We start from the raw sequence: 17,376 nt of genomic DNA, 5'->3' as shown, positions 1-17,376 counted from the left end.
GCAAAAGAAAATAACCAAATCCCGCATGAAAATATGGCTTATTCCTGGCATGATTTACCCAAGTCCATTTGTACAAATTAAAGCATCCAAGGATGATGCACTCCTGATCTTGTATAAAATCACATTTATTTGAATTGCAGCCCCGGGGCTGAAATCTTGTGCTAAATTTGACTTTAGATGTCTTCTTCTACCTCACCCAACAGAACAAACTGGAGCCCCAAAACCCCAATAGGAACAGCATTGTGTGAGGAACTGAAGCCCGAAAAGGTGAATAATTTTACAGGGAAACACAAACCAAAATGAAAAGGCAACAAATTATGCAACAAAGAAAGGCATTATTCCAAGTGAAGCTGCAACCCATCAGAAAGAAGGCTTTTTCTTTTCATCTGCTTCCTTTATTATCCCGATTATAAAATGTACTATCTGTTTGTAGACAGACTCAAAAGAGATGCCATTTCACTGTTCCTGCAATCCACTTTTAAACAAATAAAGATGATTAAAGATTACATCAACATGGGCACCAAGGAGTTTCCAAGACTTTGAAGGTACTGGGAAATTCTAGTGTAAATGATTCAAATTGGTTTATTTACACTTTCTGAAGAAGAGGCTATTTTCCCAACCACTGTGAAAATTTAGGAAGGCTTCGATGCATCATAAAGAAGTTACAATCTCTCTTCATTCTCTTGCCATTTTATCAAGTAATATTTAAGGAAACTTTAATTTCTAAACTCTTTACTCAGAATTGGAGAATGTCAAAGCTGATGTTAAATAAAATAGACATATTTTTGCACATCCAAGTTCTCCTAAATAACTGATGATACATCCTGAGGTTTAATATTCATCACATGATAGCAATAGCATTTAGACTTATATACTGCTTTATAGTGCTTTACAGCCCTCTCAAAGTGGTTTACAGAGTCAGCTTATTGCCCCCAACAATCTGGGTCCTCATTTTACCCACCTTGGAAGGATGGAAGGCTGAGCCTGGTGGGATTCGATCTGCCAAATTGCAGTGGGAGTAGTTTGCAGTACTGCACTCTAACCACTGTGCCACCAAGGCTCCGTATAATGTTCAAGTTATTGAGGAAAATATGCTCTTCTTTGAGTTTATATATATTTTTTAAATGCAATGAAGTATTTTTAAAATGTAGGAAATAAGCTGTTATAAGAATGTTGTGCAAGGCAGTATTTTAGTTAGGCTGTTCTATGAAGCAGATGATCTTGGTTTATTTCATAACTTTGATTAACCTGGTTTATTATTCAGGAGATGCATACAAAACATCCTGTTTCAGGGACAGAACAATCTTGTGAACCCTAATTTTTCTCTGGAGTCCCCTGGCAGGCAATAGGGTTAGATCACCTCTGGAACACAGTGAATCCTCTTCCTGCCCCAAAAGATTTATTTCCAGAAAGCTATTTTGGTAGATTAGAATTTTGAGGAAAAATAGACTATTCCAATATTTTTGAAAGCCATTTGACTCTAAAATTTATAGAACATGTTGCAAATTCCAACATATATTTTTCTTACCAGTAGTTCTAGTTATTACAAAGCAAAGAAACTGCCATTTTGCACTCACCCCTTCCCACTACTTTCACACTCTCCCACCTGGCAGAGAACTGGCAATCAGGGATCACCGTTACAACCTTTTTGCTAGTTCTATGTCACTGATGGATATGGTCGAATAAAACCATAGAGATGAAGTATCTAGAGAAGTCTTGTTTTTCAGGGTCTAGAACCTTGTCTCAGTCATATAGTTAGAAGGAATAGAAGCATTCTGGCAAGAAGTTCATTTTGCACAGGGTATGTTAAATAGAGAGTAAAGTATTTAACCTTGCAGAACTGGGTCTGCTTGAAGCCAGATCTTATGCTCTGGAGATCAGTTGACTAGGGACAGTGGACTGGATTGCCAGAAACTACAGGTTCATCTTAACAAGTTTTATCAAAGAGTAAAAGTTTTACAAGAATGCAAACAACTAAATTACTTCCTATCAGAACCCATTGATCTTCTAAGTTAATGTTCCTCAATCTTGGCAACTTTAAGATGTTGGACATCAACTCCCAGAATTCCCCACTCAACTTTCCCCATTGTTAATTAGGCCTACAGGCAGTCCTAATTTTTGTTGTAAGTCATGACAATTGTAAATCAAGACGCCCACATAACCAGACCTGATTTATAACTGTTTTTGTAACGTTATTAAACAAACATCATGGTTGTTAAATGAACCCTGCAGTCATTGCCATGCATTTGTATAGGTGGTTTTTGTTTTGTTTTTTTGCCAGAAACTGTCCGAAAAGGCTGATAACCAGCTAAAAACATTGTAAAGTGCAGTCACGTGACTGCAGAATGCTGCAGCTGGCCATAAAGGTGAGCCAGTTGCCAAGCAGAATGTCCCCCACGGAAGCAGGTCCACAAAGTTGGAATGATTGGAGAACTCTACGCTAGAGGATAAGGCTGACTAGGCCTGAGTTGTTTGCTGCCTTCAGTTATTAGTAAAAAATAATAAAAATGGGACATATATATGTATCTATGAAGCCACTGATAGCCAGTTGAGGCTATTTTCCGCTTTTTTTCTGGACCCAAACCACCGAATCTCCCTTGATCTGTTAAAATTTCAGTATTGCTAAAATCGTTTACAAAAGAGATACTCTTTTATTCTTTGCTTAAGAGTTTTAATACATTAACTACTGATTTTGTGTTGACTTAAAAATTGTTGACCTAGTCATTACAACTAAACATCAGATTATTGAAAACCGTTCCACATACATGCCTTCATTTGTTCAAATTCTTAAACCACAATGATTTTTTAACCTTATTATTATATATATTATATTATATAATATATATTATTATATATATAATATATATATTAATATTATATTAATATATATATTATGATTCTTTAACCTTAGACTGTCTACTATTGACCTCACCCCTTTCCTAAGAGGTCTGTAGGGGGCGTGCATAAGTGCACCAACGTGCCTACCGTCCCTGTCCTATTGTTTCTCTTATTCTTTTATTTTTCTTATATGTATCCATTTCATGTATCCACAACTATGTATACACTTATACTTACTATCTTGTAAACAATTGGCAAATCAAATAAATAAAATAAATAAATAAAATAAATGATTTAGCTGAAATGCAGCGGCTGTTTTCCATAGTCTACTTATTATTAGCCCCTATCTTTCCAATGGCATTTGTTGAACGGTGACATTCATTGAACTCTCCGAGCTAAAATTATCCTGCTTAATAGATGCCATTGATTCAAACATTTTGTTTATTATCCCCTCATTTAGCGTCTGCATCTCTGTCAATATATTTATTCTAAAATAAGAATCTTATCTCCTTGCTCCTATTCATCACAGACAATGCCAGGAAAACAAACCAGCTTCCTGGTTTGGGTTCAGCCAAAGTCACCTTGATTTTTCCAATTTCCAAGAAATATAGATTTTCATTTGATCTAGGACAACCATTTCTTATATTCCTGGCTGGCACTGTTCTACTTCCCATATTCCCAGGGGTGTATGGATACCACATGTTCCGCTTGAACACCTGGATTGATTCTATGTCATGGTGATGCTTGTAAAAAGTACTTTACTCCTTTTCAGATTCTCATTATTTTTATGTGTGTATCTTTGTGACCAAATGTTTTTTTTTGTAAATTTTATTTGAGTTTTCACAAAAAAAAAAAAAACCACAATACAAATAAAACATCTTTTTTGAAAGTAGCACGGTCCCGGGTTATATTTTTTCATACAGACACAAATTCAATTTCATGCTCATTTTTATGTTCTGTTCCATATCTTATTACTGTTTTACATTTTCTACATAGCTTTTCCCCTCTTTTAATTTTCTCAATTTTATTTTGATTATCTCGTCTCAATTTGAATGATTATATTTATACTTTTTGTCTGTCCTGTTTCAATTTCATATTATTTTTTCTCATTAAACAAATTTTCTCCTGTAGTTACTAATTGGAGTATGACACCTTTTTTAAAAAAATAAAGTTTTATTTGGGTTTTCACACATACAAAATACAAGTAAAACATCTTTTTTGAATATAGCATGGTTCAGGGTTGAACTTCATTATACAGACACAAAACTCAATTTCATGCTCCTTTTTGTATTCTATTCCATATCATACTATTTTACATTTTCTATATAGTTTTTCCCCTCTTTTGATTTTCTCAATTTTAATTTGATTATCTCATCTCAATTCAAATCATTATATTTATACTTTTGTCTGTTCTGTTTCAATTTCATATTATCTTTTCTCATTAAACAAGTTTTCTCCTGTAGTTACTAATTGGAGTATGACACCTTTATATCTTTTAATTTTATCCATTCAACTCTTATTTAAACTTCAATATATACCTTAAGGTTATGACCTTCAATATAATACATAATACATAACTTCCAATCGAATTCTGCTTGGTACATTCTTATAATACACACTATATTCTTTAAAAAAAAAGATTGTAAATATATGTAATTATAAACCCTCATTCCGTTCCAGTTCAGTTCTATCATTAATAATAATTAAAATCTTAACATCTTTAACACTTCTTTTCAATTAAATATCATACTTCCTTAAAAACACATATAATCTCCATAATTAATTTTTCCCTTATTTCTCTTCACATGTTTTATAAATCATTATATACCTTTTATTACATTTATTTGACAAGCATTCCACTGAATTTCGATAGCTATTTTATCAGACATTTTAATCATACATTGTTTCATATTTTCTAAAATTATTTGTTTCTAATTTTACCATACTATCTTATGTACCTTTGCAGAATCCCTTTTTCCATTAAATTTTCACTCATTATCTCTAAATAGGCCCTGTTTCTCTGTATTTTGTTTCTGTCCTTTATGACTTCTTTTCCTTTCTTTCTTCCCTCTCTTCTTCTCCCTCCCCTTTTTACCCCCTTGTCTCTCTAGTTCTAATTCTCTCTTCTGCATTTCCCTCTTCTGTTGCTTTCTGATTTTATACTTATTTTTCACTCTATTTTTTTTGGGGGGGGAGTTGTTTTTCCCAATCTTAAACTTTCCATTCTCTTTCCCCCCTTTCCCCCCCCCCATCTAAGATTACTTGTTCATTAAAGATGGCTTCTTCTTTGTCACAATCTTCTTGTTCTGCAGGCATTTCTTGTTGTTTCTCATAATTCCAAATCTCCATTTTTAAAAATTGAAATACGAAGCCAAAAGAACCTCTTCCTTCTTGTGCATCTTCTTTGTACTTTTTAAGTTCCATTTTCAGTTCTTCTAAAAGTGGAGCCATTTTAAACAGTTTTAAACAACCACCCGATTGATTTTAGTCATTCAAAACAATAACCAGGAATCCGGAAATCATCAAGTAATCCAGATAGTCCCGAGTTATATCTTCTTATTTCTTTTTTGACTTTCTCTTCCTGGGGTTTTTGTTGCAATATTTCAGTTAGAATGTATCTTTTGGAAGTCTTGTTGAGATTTTGCTATAAGTTCTTTTTTAATTCCAGGCAGTCTCCTCCCTTCCAAATCCTGCCCTTTTATTCTTCCTCTCTCCTTTCCTGTTTTCAAAAGCTTTTAATTATCCAGAAATCTTTATCATCCCTTTGACTTTTTATTTTCAGCATTAAATGCCTATTGATGTCAAAGTGGATTTTTTTCCAATTTCTTACTTAAGTCTCTTAGCTGTCAGTATAGGAAAAGGAGAAAAAAACCCAAATCTTTTCCCTTTTCTCTCTCCTTCGTAGCTTAAAAATCTTCTTAGGGAACAATGTTATTGTTTTTTAATAGTTTCAATTCCAGGGTACCTTATTTGTTGCTTTTTGCTGTTTGACCTGGTCAACCAAAACTTTCTCCTCTTATCTTCCTCCTGCACATTCTTTTCCGGTCGAGTTCTTCTTTGTGGTGGCCATTTCTGACCACCGCTGCAACCGCCTTCGGGAAAGGGAGTAATGGCCAGCTGGGGAGGAGAGATGCGGCTCTCCTCAACCCTGCAGGCAATCTCCCCCCTCTTCACCACCTCTACGGGGTGGCTTAGCCCCGAAACCAGCCAGCTCGGGGTGCTCCAGCGGCGAGCACGGATCAAAGCCTCGCAGAGACAAGGTTTCGGTCTGTCTCTGAAGAAGCTCAAACCGGAAGCCTGGAGTATGACACCTTTATATCTTTTAGTTTTATCCATTTAACTCTTATTTAAGCTTCAATGTATACCTTAAAGTTATAACATTCAATATAATACATAACTTCCAATCGAATTCTGCTTGGTACATTCTTAAAATACACACTATATTCTTAAAAAAAGATTATAAATATATGTAATTAAAACACTCATTCCATTCCAATTCAGTTCTATCATTAATATTAATGTTCATTAAAATCTTAACTTCTTTAACATTACTTTTCAATTAAATATCATAGTTCTTTGGGAACAGTTATAAGCTTTCCATAATTAATTTTTCCCCCTATTCCTCTTCACTTATATTTTATAAAACATTAAATAATTAAAATGTTCCCATCCTTTCCTAATTCAATTCTCTCATTTGTTTTATTTCATTTATTTATTAACAAACATTTCACTGGATTACAATAATTATTTTATCCATCATTTTAATCATACATTGTTTCAAATTTTCTAAAATTATTTCTATTTCTAATATAACAATACAATCTTATGTACCTTTACAGAATCCCCTTTTCAATTAAATTTTCACCCATTATCTCTAAATAGGCCCTGTTTCTCTATATCTTGTTTCTGTCCTTTGTAACTTCTTTTCCTTTCCTTCTTCCCTCTCTTCTTCTCCCTCGACTTTTTACCCTCTTGTCTCTCTACTTCTATTTCTCTCTTCTGTATTCCCCTCTTCTGTTGCTTTCCAATATTATACTTGTTTTTCAAACTATTTTTCTTTTCTTTGGTTGTTTTTTTAAATCTTAAACTTTTCATTCTCTTTCCCTCCTTTCCTTTTTCTTCCCCACATAAAATTACTTGTTCATTAAAAATGGCTTCTTCTTTGTCCCAATCTTCTTGTTCTTCAGGCGTTTCTTGTTGTTTCTCATAGTTCCAAATCTTCATTTCTAAAAATTGAAATACGAAGCCAAAAGAACTTCTTCCTTCTTGTGCATCTTCTTTATACTTTTTAAGTTCCATCCTCAATTCTTCTAAAAGTGGTGCCATTTTAAAAACTTTTAAACAACCACACAATTGATTTTAGTCATTCAAATGCAATAACCAAAAATCCAGAGATCACCAAATAATCCAAATACTCCCAAGCTGTTTCTTTTTGCTTCTTTTTTCCACTTTCTCTTCCTCGGGTTCTAATATTTTGTTGCCAAGTTTCAGTAAAAATGTATCTTTTAGAAGTCTTGTTAAAGTTTTACTGTAAATTCCTTTTAATTCCAGGCAGTCTCCCCCCTTTTTTCCAGATCCTGCCCTTTTATTCTTTTTCTCTCCTTTCCTGCTTTTAAAAGCTTTTAAGTGTCCAGAAATCTTTATTATCCCTTTGACATTTTATTTTCAGCTTCAATGCCTCTTGATGTCAAAGTGGATTTTTTTTCCAATTTCTTGCTTAAATCTCTTAGCTGTCAATATAGGGAAAGGGAGAGAAAAAAAACCCCAAATCATTTCCCTTCTCTCTCCTTCGCTGCTTCAAAGTCTTCTTTGGGAATGTTACTTTTATTTTTTGTAGTTTAAATTCCAGGGTACCTTAGTTGTTGCTTTTGCAGTTTAACCTGGTCAACCAAGACTTATCTTCTTAACTTCCTCCTGCACATTCTTTTCCAGTTGAGTTCTTCTTTGAGGTGGCCATTTCTGACCACCGCTGCAACCACCTTCGGGAAAGGGAGTAATGGCCAGCTGAGGAGGAGAGATGTGGCTCTCCTCAACCCCGCTGTCAGTCTCCCCCTTCTTCACCACCTCTACGGGGTGGCTTAGCCCTGAAACCAGCTGGCTCGGGGCGCTCTAGCAGTGAGCACGGATTGAAACCGCGCACGATCGCAGTTTCGGTCTGTTCGCGAAGAAGCTCAAACCGGAAGCCCATGACCAAATGTTATTAAAGCTGTCACAAACACCTGTCAACATCCAGCATGCCTTTCAAACTCATTGAACATGCAATACGCCAGAATGGAAAAGCACTGCCACATTAAATTATTATTAGATTATTGGTTGCAACAACAACTTTAGTTGCAATTATAGTTACCAGCTGCTTCCTGTAACTGATGATAAACCACATAAGAGGAGTGAGGAATGGCTTGGGACCTGAGGGACCATCTCTTGCCGGTCATATCTACCCGACCCATTAGAGCAGAGAGGCAGGGAATGCTGCAGGTCCCATCCCTGTGGGAGATTCACCTGGTGGGACCCAGAAGAAGGGCCTTCTCCTTGGTGGCTCCCTCTCTCTGGAACATCATTCCCCCAGAGATTAGAATGGCCTCCTCTCTAATACTCTTCCGGAAGGCACTGAAGACCTGGTTCTGCCAGTGGGCCTGAGGAACCCAGAGCGGGATGGAGCCCATCAAATGGCTCCTGTGATCTGCTGTTGTTGGGGCAGGGGGTGGGAGTAGCGGGGTGATTTTTTATTTATTTTTTCCAGATTTTGTTCTATTGTACTTTATTAATTTATTTGTTTCTTTTTGTTAGTTTGTATTGGTTTTTTTTTTTTTTTTTTGTTTTAAACATGGTTTTACATTCTGTAAGCCGCCTCAAGTCGCCATGGGCGAGAAGGCGGCAATATAAATTCAATAAATAACTTTGGCTAGTTTTATAGAATCATAAGGCTTGAAGTAACCTTGAAGGTCTTCTAGCCCAACCCCTTGACCATCCCTGACAAATGGCTGTTTTCAAGCCTGGACTGCTCCTTTCTGATCTTGCTTCAGCATTTCAAGTGGGTTTAGGTCTTGACTGTAACACAGCAATTCCAAAACTCTGGTTTGTTCTTCTTCGACCCTTTTCGTTAGACTTGTTTGGATGTCTGGGATCATTTTCTGCCTGGGGAGACCCCCATCTTCTTAGTCTACAGACACATTTTGGCCAAGGAGCATCTACAAATCTCGAGTAAATCCAGACCTTGATTTGGGCTTTTACTTTGCCCCTTCTCCCTTCTTACAATGTGGAAAATCACCAGCCTGACCACAATAAGCCCAGATTCTAGCTTTCTCTTCAAAACTCACACAAGAAAATCAACAATACTCTTTCCTGTATCAGAAAAAAAAAATCAATAAACACCACATCTTTGTTTACAAAGGGACTAAGTAATTTATGAAAATATAGTCCACTATCTACCCAATTGAACATAAATGTCTTAGGAGAGATCACTCTTTGTTTCTATTTTTTTTTTTTTCCTAACAGCAGGGACATGCTTTAAAAAGCCACTCTGTCGTTTTTCTTGTCAAGTCTGGCACAGTAAAAGTATTCAATTCCGCCGATTCTTTCTGGAAGCTTCTAAAAAAAAAAATCAGATAAATCTTGCAACCATTTTCAAGCCCCCATGGTCTAACTTAACTGCAATATTTACCTCCATTTATGCGCTGCCAGTCACCAGCTTTCAAAGGCAAAATTTTGATTTTGCATGCTACAATTCTCTTTTTTAAACTGTCCTACGTCGAACTGCAGAATGTGTGTTTCTGCAGATTACCCCTAGCAATCACTTTCTTTTCTGCAATGGAAATGGCCTGAAAATTGCTCTTCGATAATCAGGGATGAGTTCGCTGGGTGCCCTGCCTCACAAAAGCTGGAATTGTGCAATTATCATTTGTAAAGAGAAACTGTTATCAAAGTCACTGCGGGAGACATCTCCAGGACTTCTGTTAGAGTTGGGGAAATTTGAAACACATATTCCTCACACCAGAAATTTTCTTATAAATTCTCCTGAATAATTCATGAGGCTTGATTTAACAGCACATTTAATTCCTGGCATGTGCTGCATAGAAAACAGAATTCTCTTAAGGTGTAGCCGTCTGGAAGCAAAGGGACAACACAGAACTAAATTTCTCAATGTTCTTTGAATGCAATTCAAAACTTGTATAATACCGTGTGTTCGTCGTGCCTAGAATCAATCCAACCAGCCACTAACACTCTGGGGGAAAAACACAACAGATGCACATTTCGAATCCTTGTCTTATTCCCAACGAGGCAAAGGAAGTCTGGGTTTATCATTCAATCAGTACTCACAGCTCAGGCATTAATGTTCTTGAAAAAACAGACGGCTTAGTGATTTCATGCATTTTTTAAAGGGCTTACAAAGGAAGCTGGCCCCAAGGAAGAGAATTGTTTGAGCACTGATGCTGAGCTAAGCAAACGAGTAGGTGGTGGAGAGTGCAAAAAAACCCCCAAAACCCAGAACTCATAAAAGCTGCTACTATTTAATAAAAATGCACAAATTGGAAAAGGGGCTGCTAGACTCCCGATTATTATTATTATTTTTTGCTCTCAAAAACTAACATGGCTCTCCTCCTTGTAAGATGGAAATCCATCCTCCTGCCCTGCATACAGTCCCAGTCTTTTGATTCTCAAGGCAAGCGTTCACCAGGCACCTTTCGCGAACTGAAGATGACGGGATAGAAATCGATCATCAAATCAACGAAAAGATTTATAGGCACCAGTGTGCTGAAGGACGGAGCACTGTTGGGGGGCCAAATTAAATTCAAGCCGAAGACACAAGCAAGATTAGAACTGGTCATTTTGTTAAAAATGGTTTCCTGTGACACCTGGAGAAAGAAAGACATAGCAATCAAAACATGTACAAGACATCTAGCAAGGTACAGGTGCTGAGCAGAAATAACGGCCTTAATTGCACGAGTAAAGCTGGTTTCTTCTTTTAAATCTACATTGCATGCACAATGCACCAAAGCCCTTTTATAATGTGTGTGTGTGTGTGTGTGTGTGTGTGTGTGTGTGTATGCGTATGTATAAAACATTTCCCCAACCAATAAAACTCATACTTTTCTCTTGTGGCTCGAAATAAATAAGAGAAAATGTAACTGTTAAATATACAGGAAAAACATGACATCTGTAGAATGACTTAGGAATAGAACTCTCTAATAGAGTAGAGAGGAATAATTTCATCCAGAAAAATATATATTAAAAACGTTCAATACTGCATTATGGTATAAAATAGTAACATAAAATAGAATAATATATATTATATATAATAGTATATATTATATATTTTGATAATAGTATAAAAAACAGTTACTTTTCAGCGTGAGATTGGTAGCATATACACTGCTCAAAAAAATAAAGGGAACACTTAAACAACACAATGTAACTCCAAGTCAATCACACTTCTGTGAAATCAAGCTGTCCACTTAGGTAGCAACACTGACTGACAATCAATTTCACCTGCTGTTGTGCAAATGGAATAGACAACAGGTGGAAAGCATAGGCAGGTAGCAAGACATCCCCAATAAAGGAGTGGTTCTGCAGGTGGTGACCACAGACCACTTCTCAGTTCCTATGCTTTCTGGCTGATGGTTTGGTCACTTTTGAATGCTGGTGGTGCTGTCACTCTAGGGTTAGCATGAGACGGAGACTACACCCCACACAAGTGGCTCAGGTAGTGCAGCTCATCCAGGATGGCACATCAATACGAGCTGTGGCAAGAAGGTTTGCTGTGTCTGTCAGCATAGTGTCCAGAGCATGGAAGCGCTACCAGGAGACAGGCCAGTACATTAGGAGATGTGGAGGAGGCCATAGGAGGGCAACAACCCAGCATCAGGACCGCCACCTCCGCCTTTGTGCAAGGAGGGACAGGAGTAGCACTGCCAGAGCCCTGCAAAATGACCTCCAGCGGGCCACAAATGTGCATGTGGCTGCTCAAACAGTCAGAAACAGACTCCATGAGGGTGGTATGAGGGCCCGACGTCCACAGGTGGGGGTTGTGCTTACAGCCCAACACCATGCAGGATGTTTGACATTTGCCAGAGAACACCAAGATTGGCAAATTCGCCACTGGCGCCCTGTGCTCTTCACAGATGAAAGCAGGTTCACACTGAGCACATGTGATAGACGTGACAGGGTCTGGAGACACCATGGAGAACGTTCTGCTGCCTGTAACATCCTCCAGCATGACCAGTTTGGCAGTGGGTCAGTAATGGTGTGGGGTGGCATTTCTTTAGGGGGCTGCACAGCCCTCCATGTGCTCGCCAGAGGTAGCCTGACTGCCATTAGGTACCGAGATGAGATCCTTAGACCCCTTGTGAGACCATATGCTGGTGCGGTTAGCCCTGGATTCCTCCTAATGCAAGACAATGCTAGACCTCATGTGGCTGGAGTGTGTCAGCAGTTCCTGCAAGACGAAGGCATTGATGCTATGGACTGGCCCACCTGTTTCCCAGACCTGAATCCAATTGAGCACATCTGGGACATCATGTCTCGCTCCATCCACCAACGCCACGTTGCACCACAGACTGTCCAGGAGTTGGGGGATGCTTTAGTCCAGGTGTGGGAGGAGATCCCTCAGGAGACCATCCGCCACCTCATCAGGAGCATGCCCAGGCATTGTAGGGAGGTCATACAGGCACATGGAGGCCACACACACTACTGAGCCTCATTTTGACTTGTTTTAAGGATATTACATCAAAGTTGGATCAGCCTGTAGTGTTTTTTTCCGATTTAATTTTGAGTGTAACTCCAAATTCAGACCTCCGTGGGTTGCTAAATTTGATTTCCATTGATAATTTTTGTGTGATTTTGTTGTCAGCACATTCAACTATGTAATGAACAAAATATTTAATAAGAATATTTCATTCATTCAGATCTAGGATGTCTTATTTTTGTGTTCCCTTTATTTTTTTGAGCAGTGTACATTTAATAAATAAGCAAATACTACCATTAAACCACTTACATGTCATGAAAAGGAAGTAGCTTCTATTTATGGTAGAACCAGTCAAACAACCAACTTTGAGGAAGGTGTTCTCTTTTAGTAAAATGATAGGTTAACAACTAGTTTGTCATACAAAAACGATCTGCTATCTACTCAACCAGTAATGTTGGTACAAGAACACGGAGGGAATTGCTAATTTCTAACAGTGAGAGAAACAGAATTGGGAATCGGGTCCCTTTGGTGCAATAGGAGTTTGGAGTTTAGCTCTGGTTAGAGAATGCAGGGAATTATGAAGATCATGAAAGATTACAGCTGATATGTTTTATGAATGATCGTTAGAGATTTGCTAACTATGTACTTTAGCAGAATCATGCAGTTTTAGCCCCAAACTCTACAGCTGGCCCTTGAACAGAGAGATTTCATGACAGAGCTACTTAGTCACAGTTAAAGAAACAAAAACTCCTAGATGGAGCCCACCTTCTAAAACAGGGGTGTTAAACTCACAGCCCACGGGCCGGATGCATCACTTGCTGGCCATGCCCATTTAGTGAAGGGGGAAAAGTCGTGTGACGACGTGAGTTTGACATCCCTGTTCTAAGAGCTGCTACGTTCTTCATTGAAAACCATTCCTTGGCTACTTGTTATTTAGAACTGTGGTTTGGTTGTAAAGTAGTAATAACAATAATCCCACAATCTCTAATAGAAAGCACAAGTTGACCCTAGTAAAAAAAAAAATCTTTTTTCCTAAAAACTTCGGTGAAAGGAAAATCTCAGTCAGTTTCTTCACTGGAAAGGGAAAATTAGAACAGGAGTCTCTTTTCAACCAAACCTGGCTCCTGATGATTATGTGATGAGTGTTGCTTTTTGACAAAATATAGGTGAGTTGCTCTTGCTCCCTTCCAGAGACTTTTGACTACCTGAAACCTGGTATTTCCTTCAAAGTTTTAATTGGACCTGATCTTCTTGTTGCAGTATTGGTTCAATTTTTATTCCTGCCTTTATTTCTCATCAAGTCAAGAATATACCTAAAGTCCCCTCTTATTTTTTTCAACAGCATTTTTTTTCACTATTGGGTTGAGGGAGAGAGACTGGTCTAAAGCCACCTTAATGGCTTCCATGCCTAGAAGTCAACTTCCCTTGATTTCTTTGACACAACACCAAAGCTCTCCTGATCAACCAAGGGCTGAAGGTTCAATAAAATAAAATAAAATCTTAAAGAATATGATTCAATTTATTTTCAACAGAGCACCATTTGTTTTTCTAAGAAAATTCATTAGGGTTCACTTTTCATGCACCAAAAAAATCCCACAGTGATCCATTGTCCCCAGTATTTTTTTTTTTTAATAAAAGGAATATCTGCACATAGAGATGAATAGAAATGAACTAAGCCATTTTGTGATTAATAGTGTATGTGGAAATGTATGTGTGTGTTTGTCCCCTGAAATAGAGAGATAATAGGTCTGGAGAATGTGTTATTTTTGTGATGGAAGCAATAAAGTTACTGTATTAAGCAATGTCCTCTGCCCTGACATTTCAACTCTAAAGCTCCTGGAGCTATCTACTATCCTGTGCTATCTTCCACTATTTTTTAGGCAGCTGGCCAGAACTCTTAGAAATAAAATAAATATACATAATTGTGTGGGAAAGAGAGTACATAAAGAGTGACTGCATGAACTAATTATACATTTCCAGTTTACTCCATGTCTGTAATAGCCATTCTATGTTGAAAAATCTGTTTCAACATGGCATGGGTGTTATGGGCATGAATAAACTGTCTCTATTTCTTCTTTATCTACAGGTAGAATAAAAACCCACCAGAAGAGGAATGGGAATTTGGAGATTGTACAGGTAAGTTTTGATGTGAAGTAGTTAGGTGGTCAGTCTGGGTTCCTGGGCAGGAACATCTGTAAGAAGTATGGCCTAAAAAAGTCAGAGAAATTGCTCTCTGATGGACTTTTTAAAAGGAGAGTGGGAGCCAACTCCATTTTGCTTGTCTTTGTTCTTATTAAACCTGGAATGAGAGGAGGAGGAGGAGGAGGAGGAGGAGGAGGAGGAGGGAGGAGGAGGAGGAGGAGGAGGAGGAGGAGGAGGAGGATCCTATTCAAGTAGCCCCTGGTCCTGCCCATTTTATGAAGATTTTCATAGCTCATGATACCACGAAAAGCCCAGGTGGCTCTTGAATCAATGGAAGGTGAGGATGATGGCAGAAAGGAAAGTCACATATAGATTACTCTTTGTAGCAAAACAAGCTGTGACTGAAACAGTCTGTAGTAATGGATGAGGATTGGCAAATGTATTGATAAACCTAGAATAAAAGTTGCATCTGGAGCACCAGCCTTTATTGCAAATTTATAGTAAGCGAATCTTAACTTGTTCCTTCCTTACTTTTACTCTCCCCAAAAACTAGAGAGGGTCCTTTCGAGATCCTCCTTTCTGCACCCCACCTTTGGACTCAAATTTTGTTTATTGGATCATTGTCTAGGCCATGGGCCTTCAAACTTGACAGCTTTAAGACTTGTGGACTTCACCTCCCAGAATTCCTCCTCCAGTCAAGTTAGCTCAGGAATTCTGGGAGCTGAAGTCCACAAGTCTTAAACTTGGCAAGTTTGAAGGCCCTTGGTCTAGGCTGTCGCTATTCTTCCTATTTCCAAACATCATTCCTACATGGCATTACGGGTACCAGGTTTTCAGCAGGTTATGGTAGAAAAAAAGAAAAAAAAAGTCTTGATGGCTGCTAGGATGGGGTACTCCAGGGGTGGGATTCCACCGGTTTGGACCCATTGGGGCAAACCGATAGTTCTGGTGATCATTTGGCCCCACCCATCCGCCCCTGTTCTTTTCCGTGCTTTATTTCCTTGTTTTGGAGCACAACTGATTCGCTTGGCAGAGCGGTTTTGCCGCGCCTCAGCTGTTTTACTCACCGGAGCTGCAGTAGAAGGTAAGTATTATAGCTGAAAATGGGCTTTTTAAAAGGGTGTGCATGCGTGCCAGAGGTGGTATTCAGCAGGTTCTGACCAGTTCTGGAGAACTGCAGAAATTTTGAGTAGTTTGGAGAACCGGCAAACACCACCTCTGACTAGAGATTTTACAGTATCCATCCCCTGCCACGCCCACAAAGCCCCGCCCACAGAACCGGTAGTAAAAAAATTTGAATCCCACCACCGATGTGTGCGATCACCAAACTGGTTGTTACATCGGTTGAATCGCACCACTGGGGTACTCATCATAAACATAAAAACCAGCAGTGTCAATCACCCCATCGTAATCAGCCATCTTGGCTTTTATGACCATACCCTGCAGACACACTTTGGGTCTGGTACCAGAAGAATCAGTTAAGAGACCGTTTCAAAATAGCAACAAAGTTGGGGATTTAATTTGTACCAACCATATGGAGAAAACACATCAGGAACTTCAGCACGACATAATTGTGCTCAGGAAGTCTGTGTACAATTTCTTTGCATCTGGTCACTCGCAAGCTACTTTCCACACCTATGAGAAAAGACAAGGGATTAACCATTTCATTCACCGCTTCTAGCTGAATCCTTCTCCCGAAGTTGCCTGGGTGAATGAAACTTGCTTCCTAATTCAATTAGGTAAAAATAAACGCTCCCTTATGTTGAGTTTGATTCCTCCATGATACATGCCTGTAATATTTGGGGCAACAGTAAAGAGGATGAAGCTAAAAGAAGACAGGATCAGCAAAATCTGCAGATCTAAATATATAAGAAAGACTACCGGAAAATAATACCATATCCCATTGCCTAATTAAGAAGATGCACTAAGTATTTTTGAACACACATTCACTAATAGCTAAATATATTCAGATTAGGAAGCACGTTCAGACAATCCTCAATTATTAGAAAGCATGGCTATTACTAAACTCCACCCCCTTTTTATACTGCATTAAGCATGCAAAAGAGGACAGGGCTTCAATTGTGGGTGTGGTCGCCATCTCGGCTTTTTAGACCTCCTGACTCCCCTTGTTCCCAATTTCTTATTTATTTTAATTACTAAATGTCTCAACCCTGCTCATCTTTTTTGAAATCTGCCAAGATCTATTCAATGCAGGCCCTACCACAAGGCAGACGGTTTCTTTAGAAATTTTCCTCTCTATGGTCATTCAATTCCTTTTGCCTAAGTCCGGACTTCGTGAAAGCTACAATATTTTGGACATGTGATGCGACACCCAGAAAAATATGGCATACTTCACTTAATCCTCCAAGGAAAGATTGAAGGCAAACGAGATCCAGGCAGAAGAACAACATCATGGCTTCCAAGTCTAAGGGACTGGTTTGGACAAAACTCAACAGCACTTTTTCATGCGGCTATTGATAGAATCGCCGACATGATCACTAAGTCCGATGATGGATATAACAATAGCAATAGCACTTATATACCACTTTATAGTGCTTTACAGCCCTCTCAAAGTGGTTTACAGAGTCAACATATTGCCCCCAACAATATGGGTCCTCATTTTACCCACCTCGGAAGGATGGAAGGCTGAGTCAACCTTGAGCCTGGTGGGATTCGATCTGCCAAATTGCAGTTGGAGTAGCTTGCAGTACTGC

At 38.4% G+C, this 17,376-nt stretch overlaps 1 protein-coding gene across 1 annotated transcript in view; it reads right to left on the bottom strand.

Moving 5' to 3' along the window:
• Positions 1–8,557: 8,557 nt before the first annotated feature.
• ARHGAP8 (Rho GTPase activating protein 8) overlaps positions 8,558–17,376 on the bottom strand; it is a 50,639-nt gene continuing 41,820 nt past the window's right edge. The window contains exons 12-13 of the mRNA XM_026677609.2: positions 16,194–16,297; positions 8,558–10,691 (exon numbers count right to left, since the gene is read on the bottom strand). Of these exons, the coding sequence (XP_026533394.2) occupies positions 10,494–10,691; positions 16,194–16,297 (302 nt within the window). The 3' untranslated portion in view covers positions 8,558–10,493. The remainder of the gene's footprint in view (positions 10,692–16,193; positions 16,298–17,376) is intronic.

The sequence above is a fragment of the Notechis scutatus genome, chromosome 6, assembly GCF_049901735.1.
Source record: "Notechis scutatus isolate UNSWTSFEM ecotype Mainland chromosome 6, rNotScu1.2, whole genome shotgun sequence".
Taxonomy (NCBI): Eukaryota; Metazoa; Chordata; class Lepidosauria; order Squamata; family Elapidae; genus Notechis; species Notechis scutatus.
The sequence above is the reverse complement of the archived record's forward strand: the minus strand, read 5'-3'. Positions and strand labels throughout refer to the sequence as shown.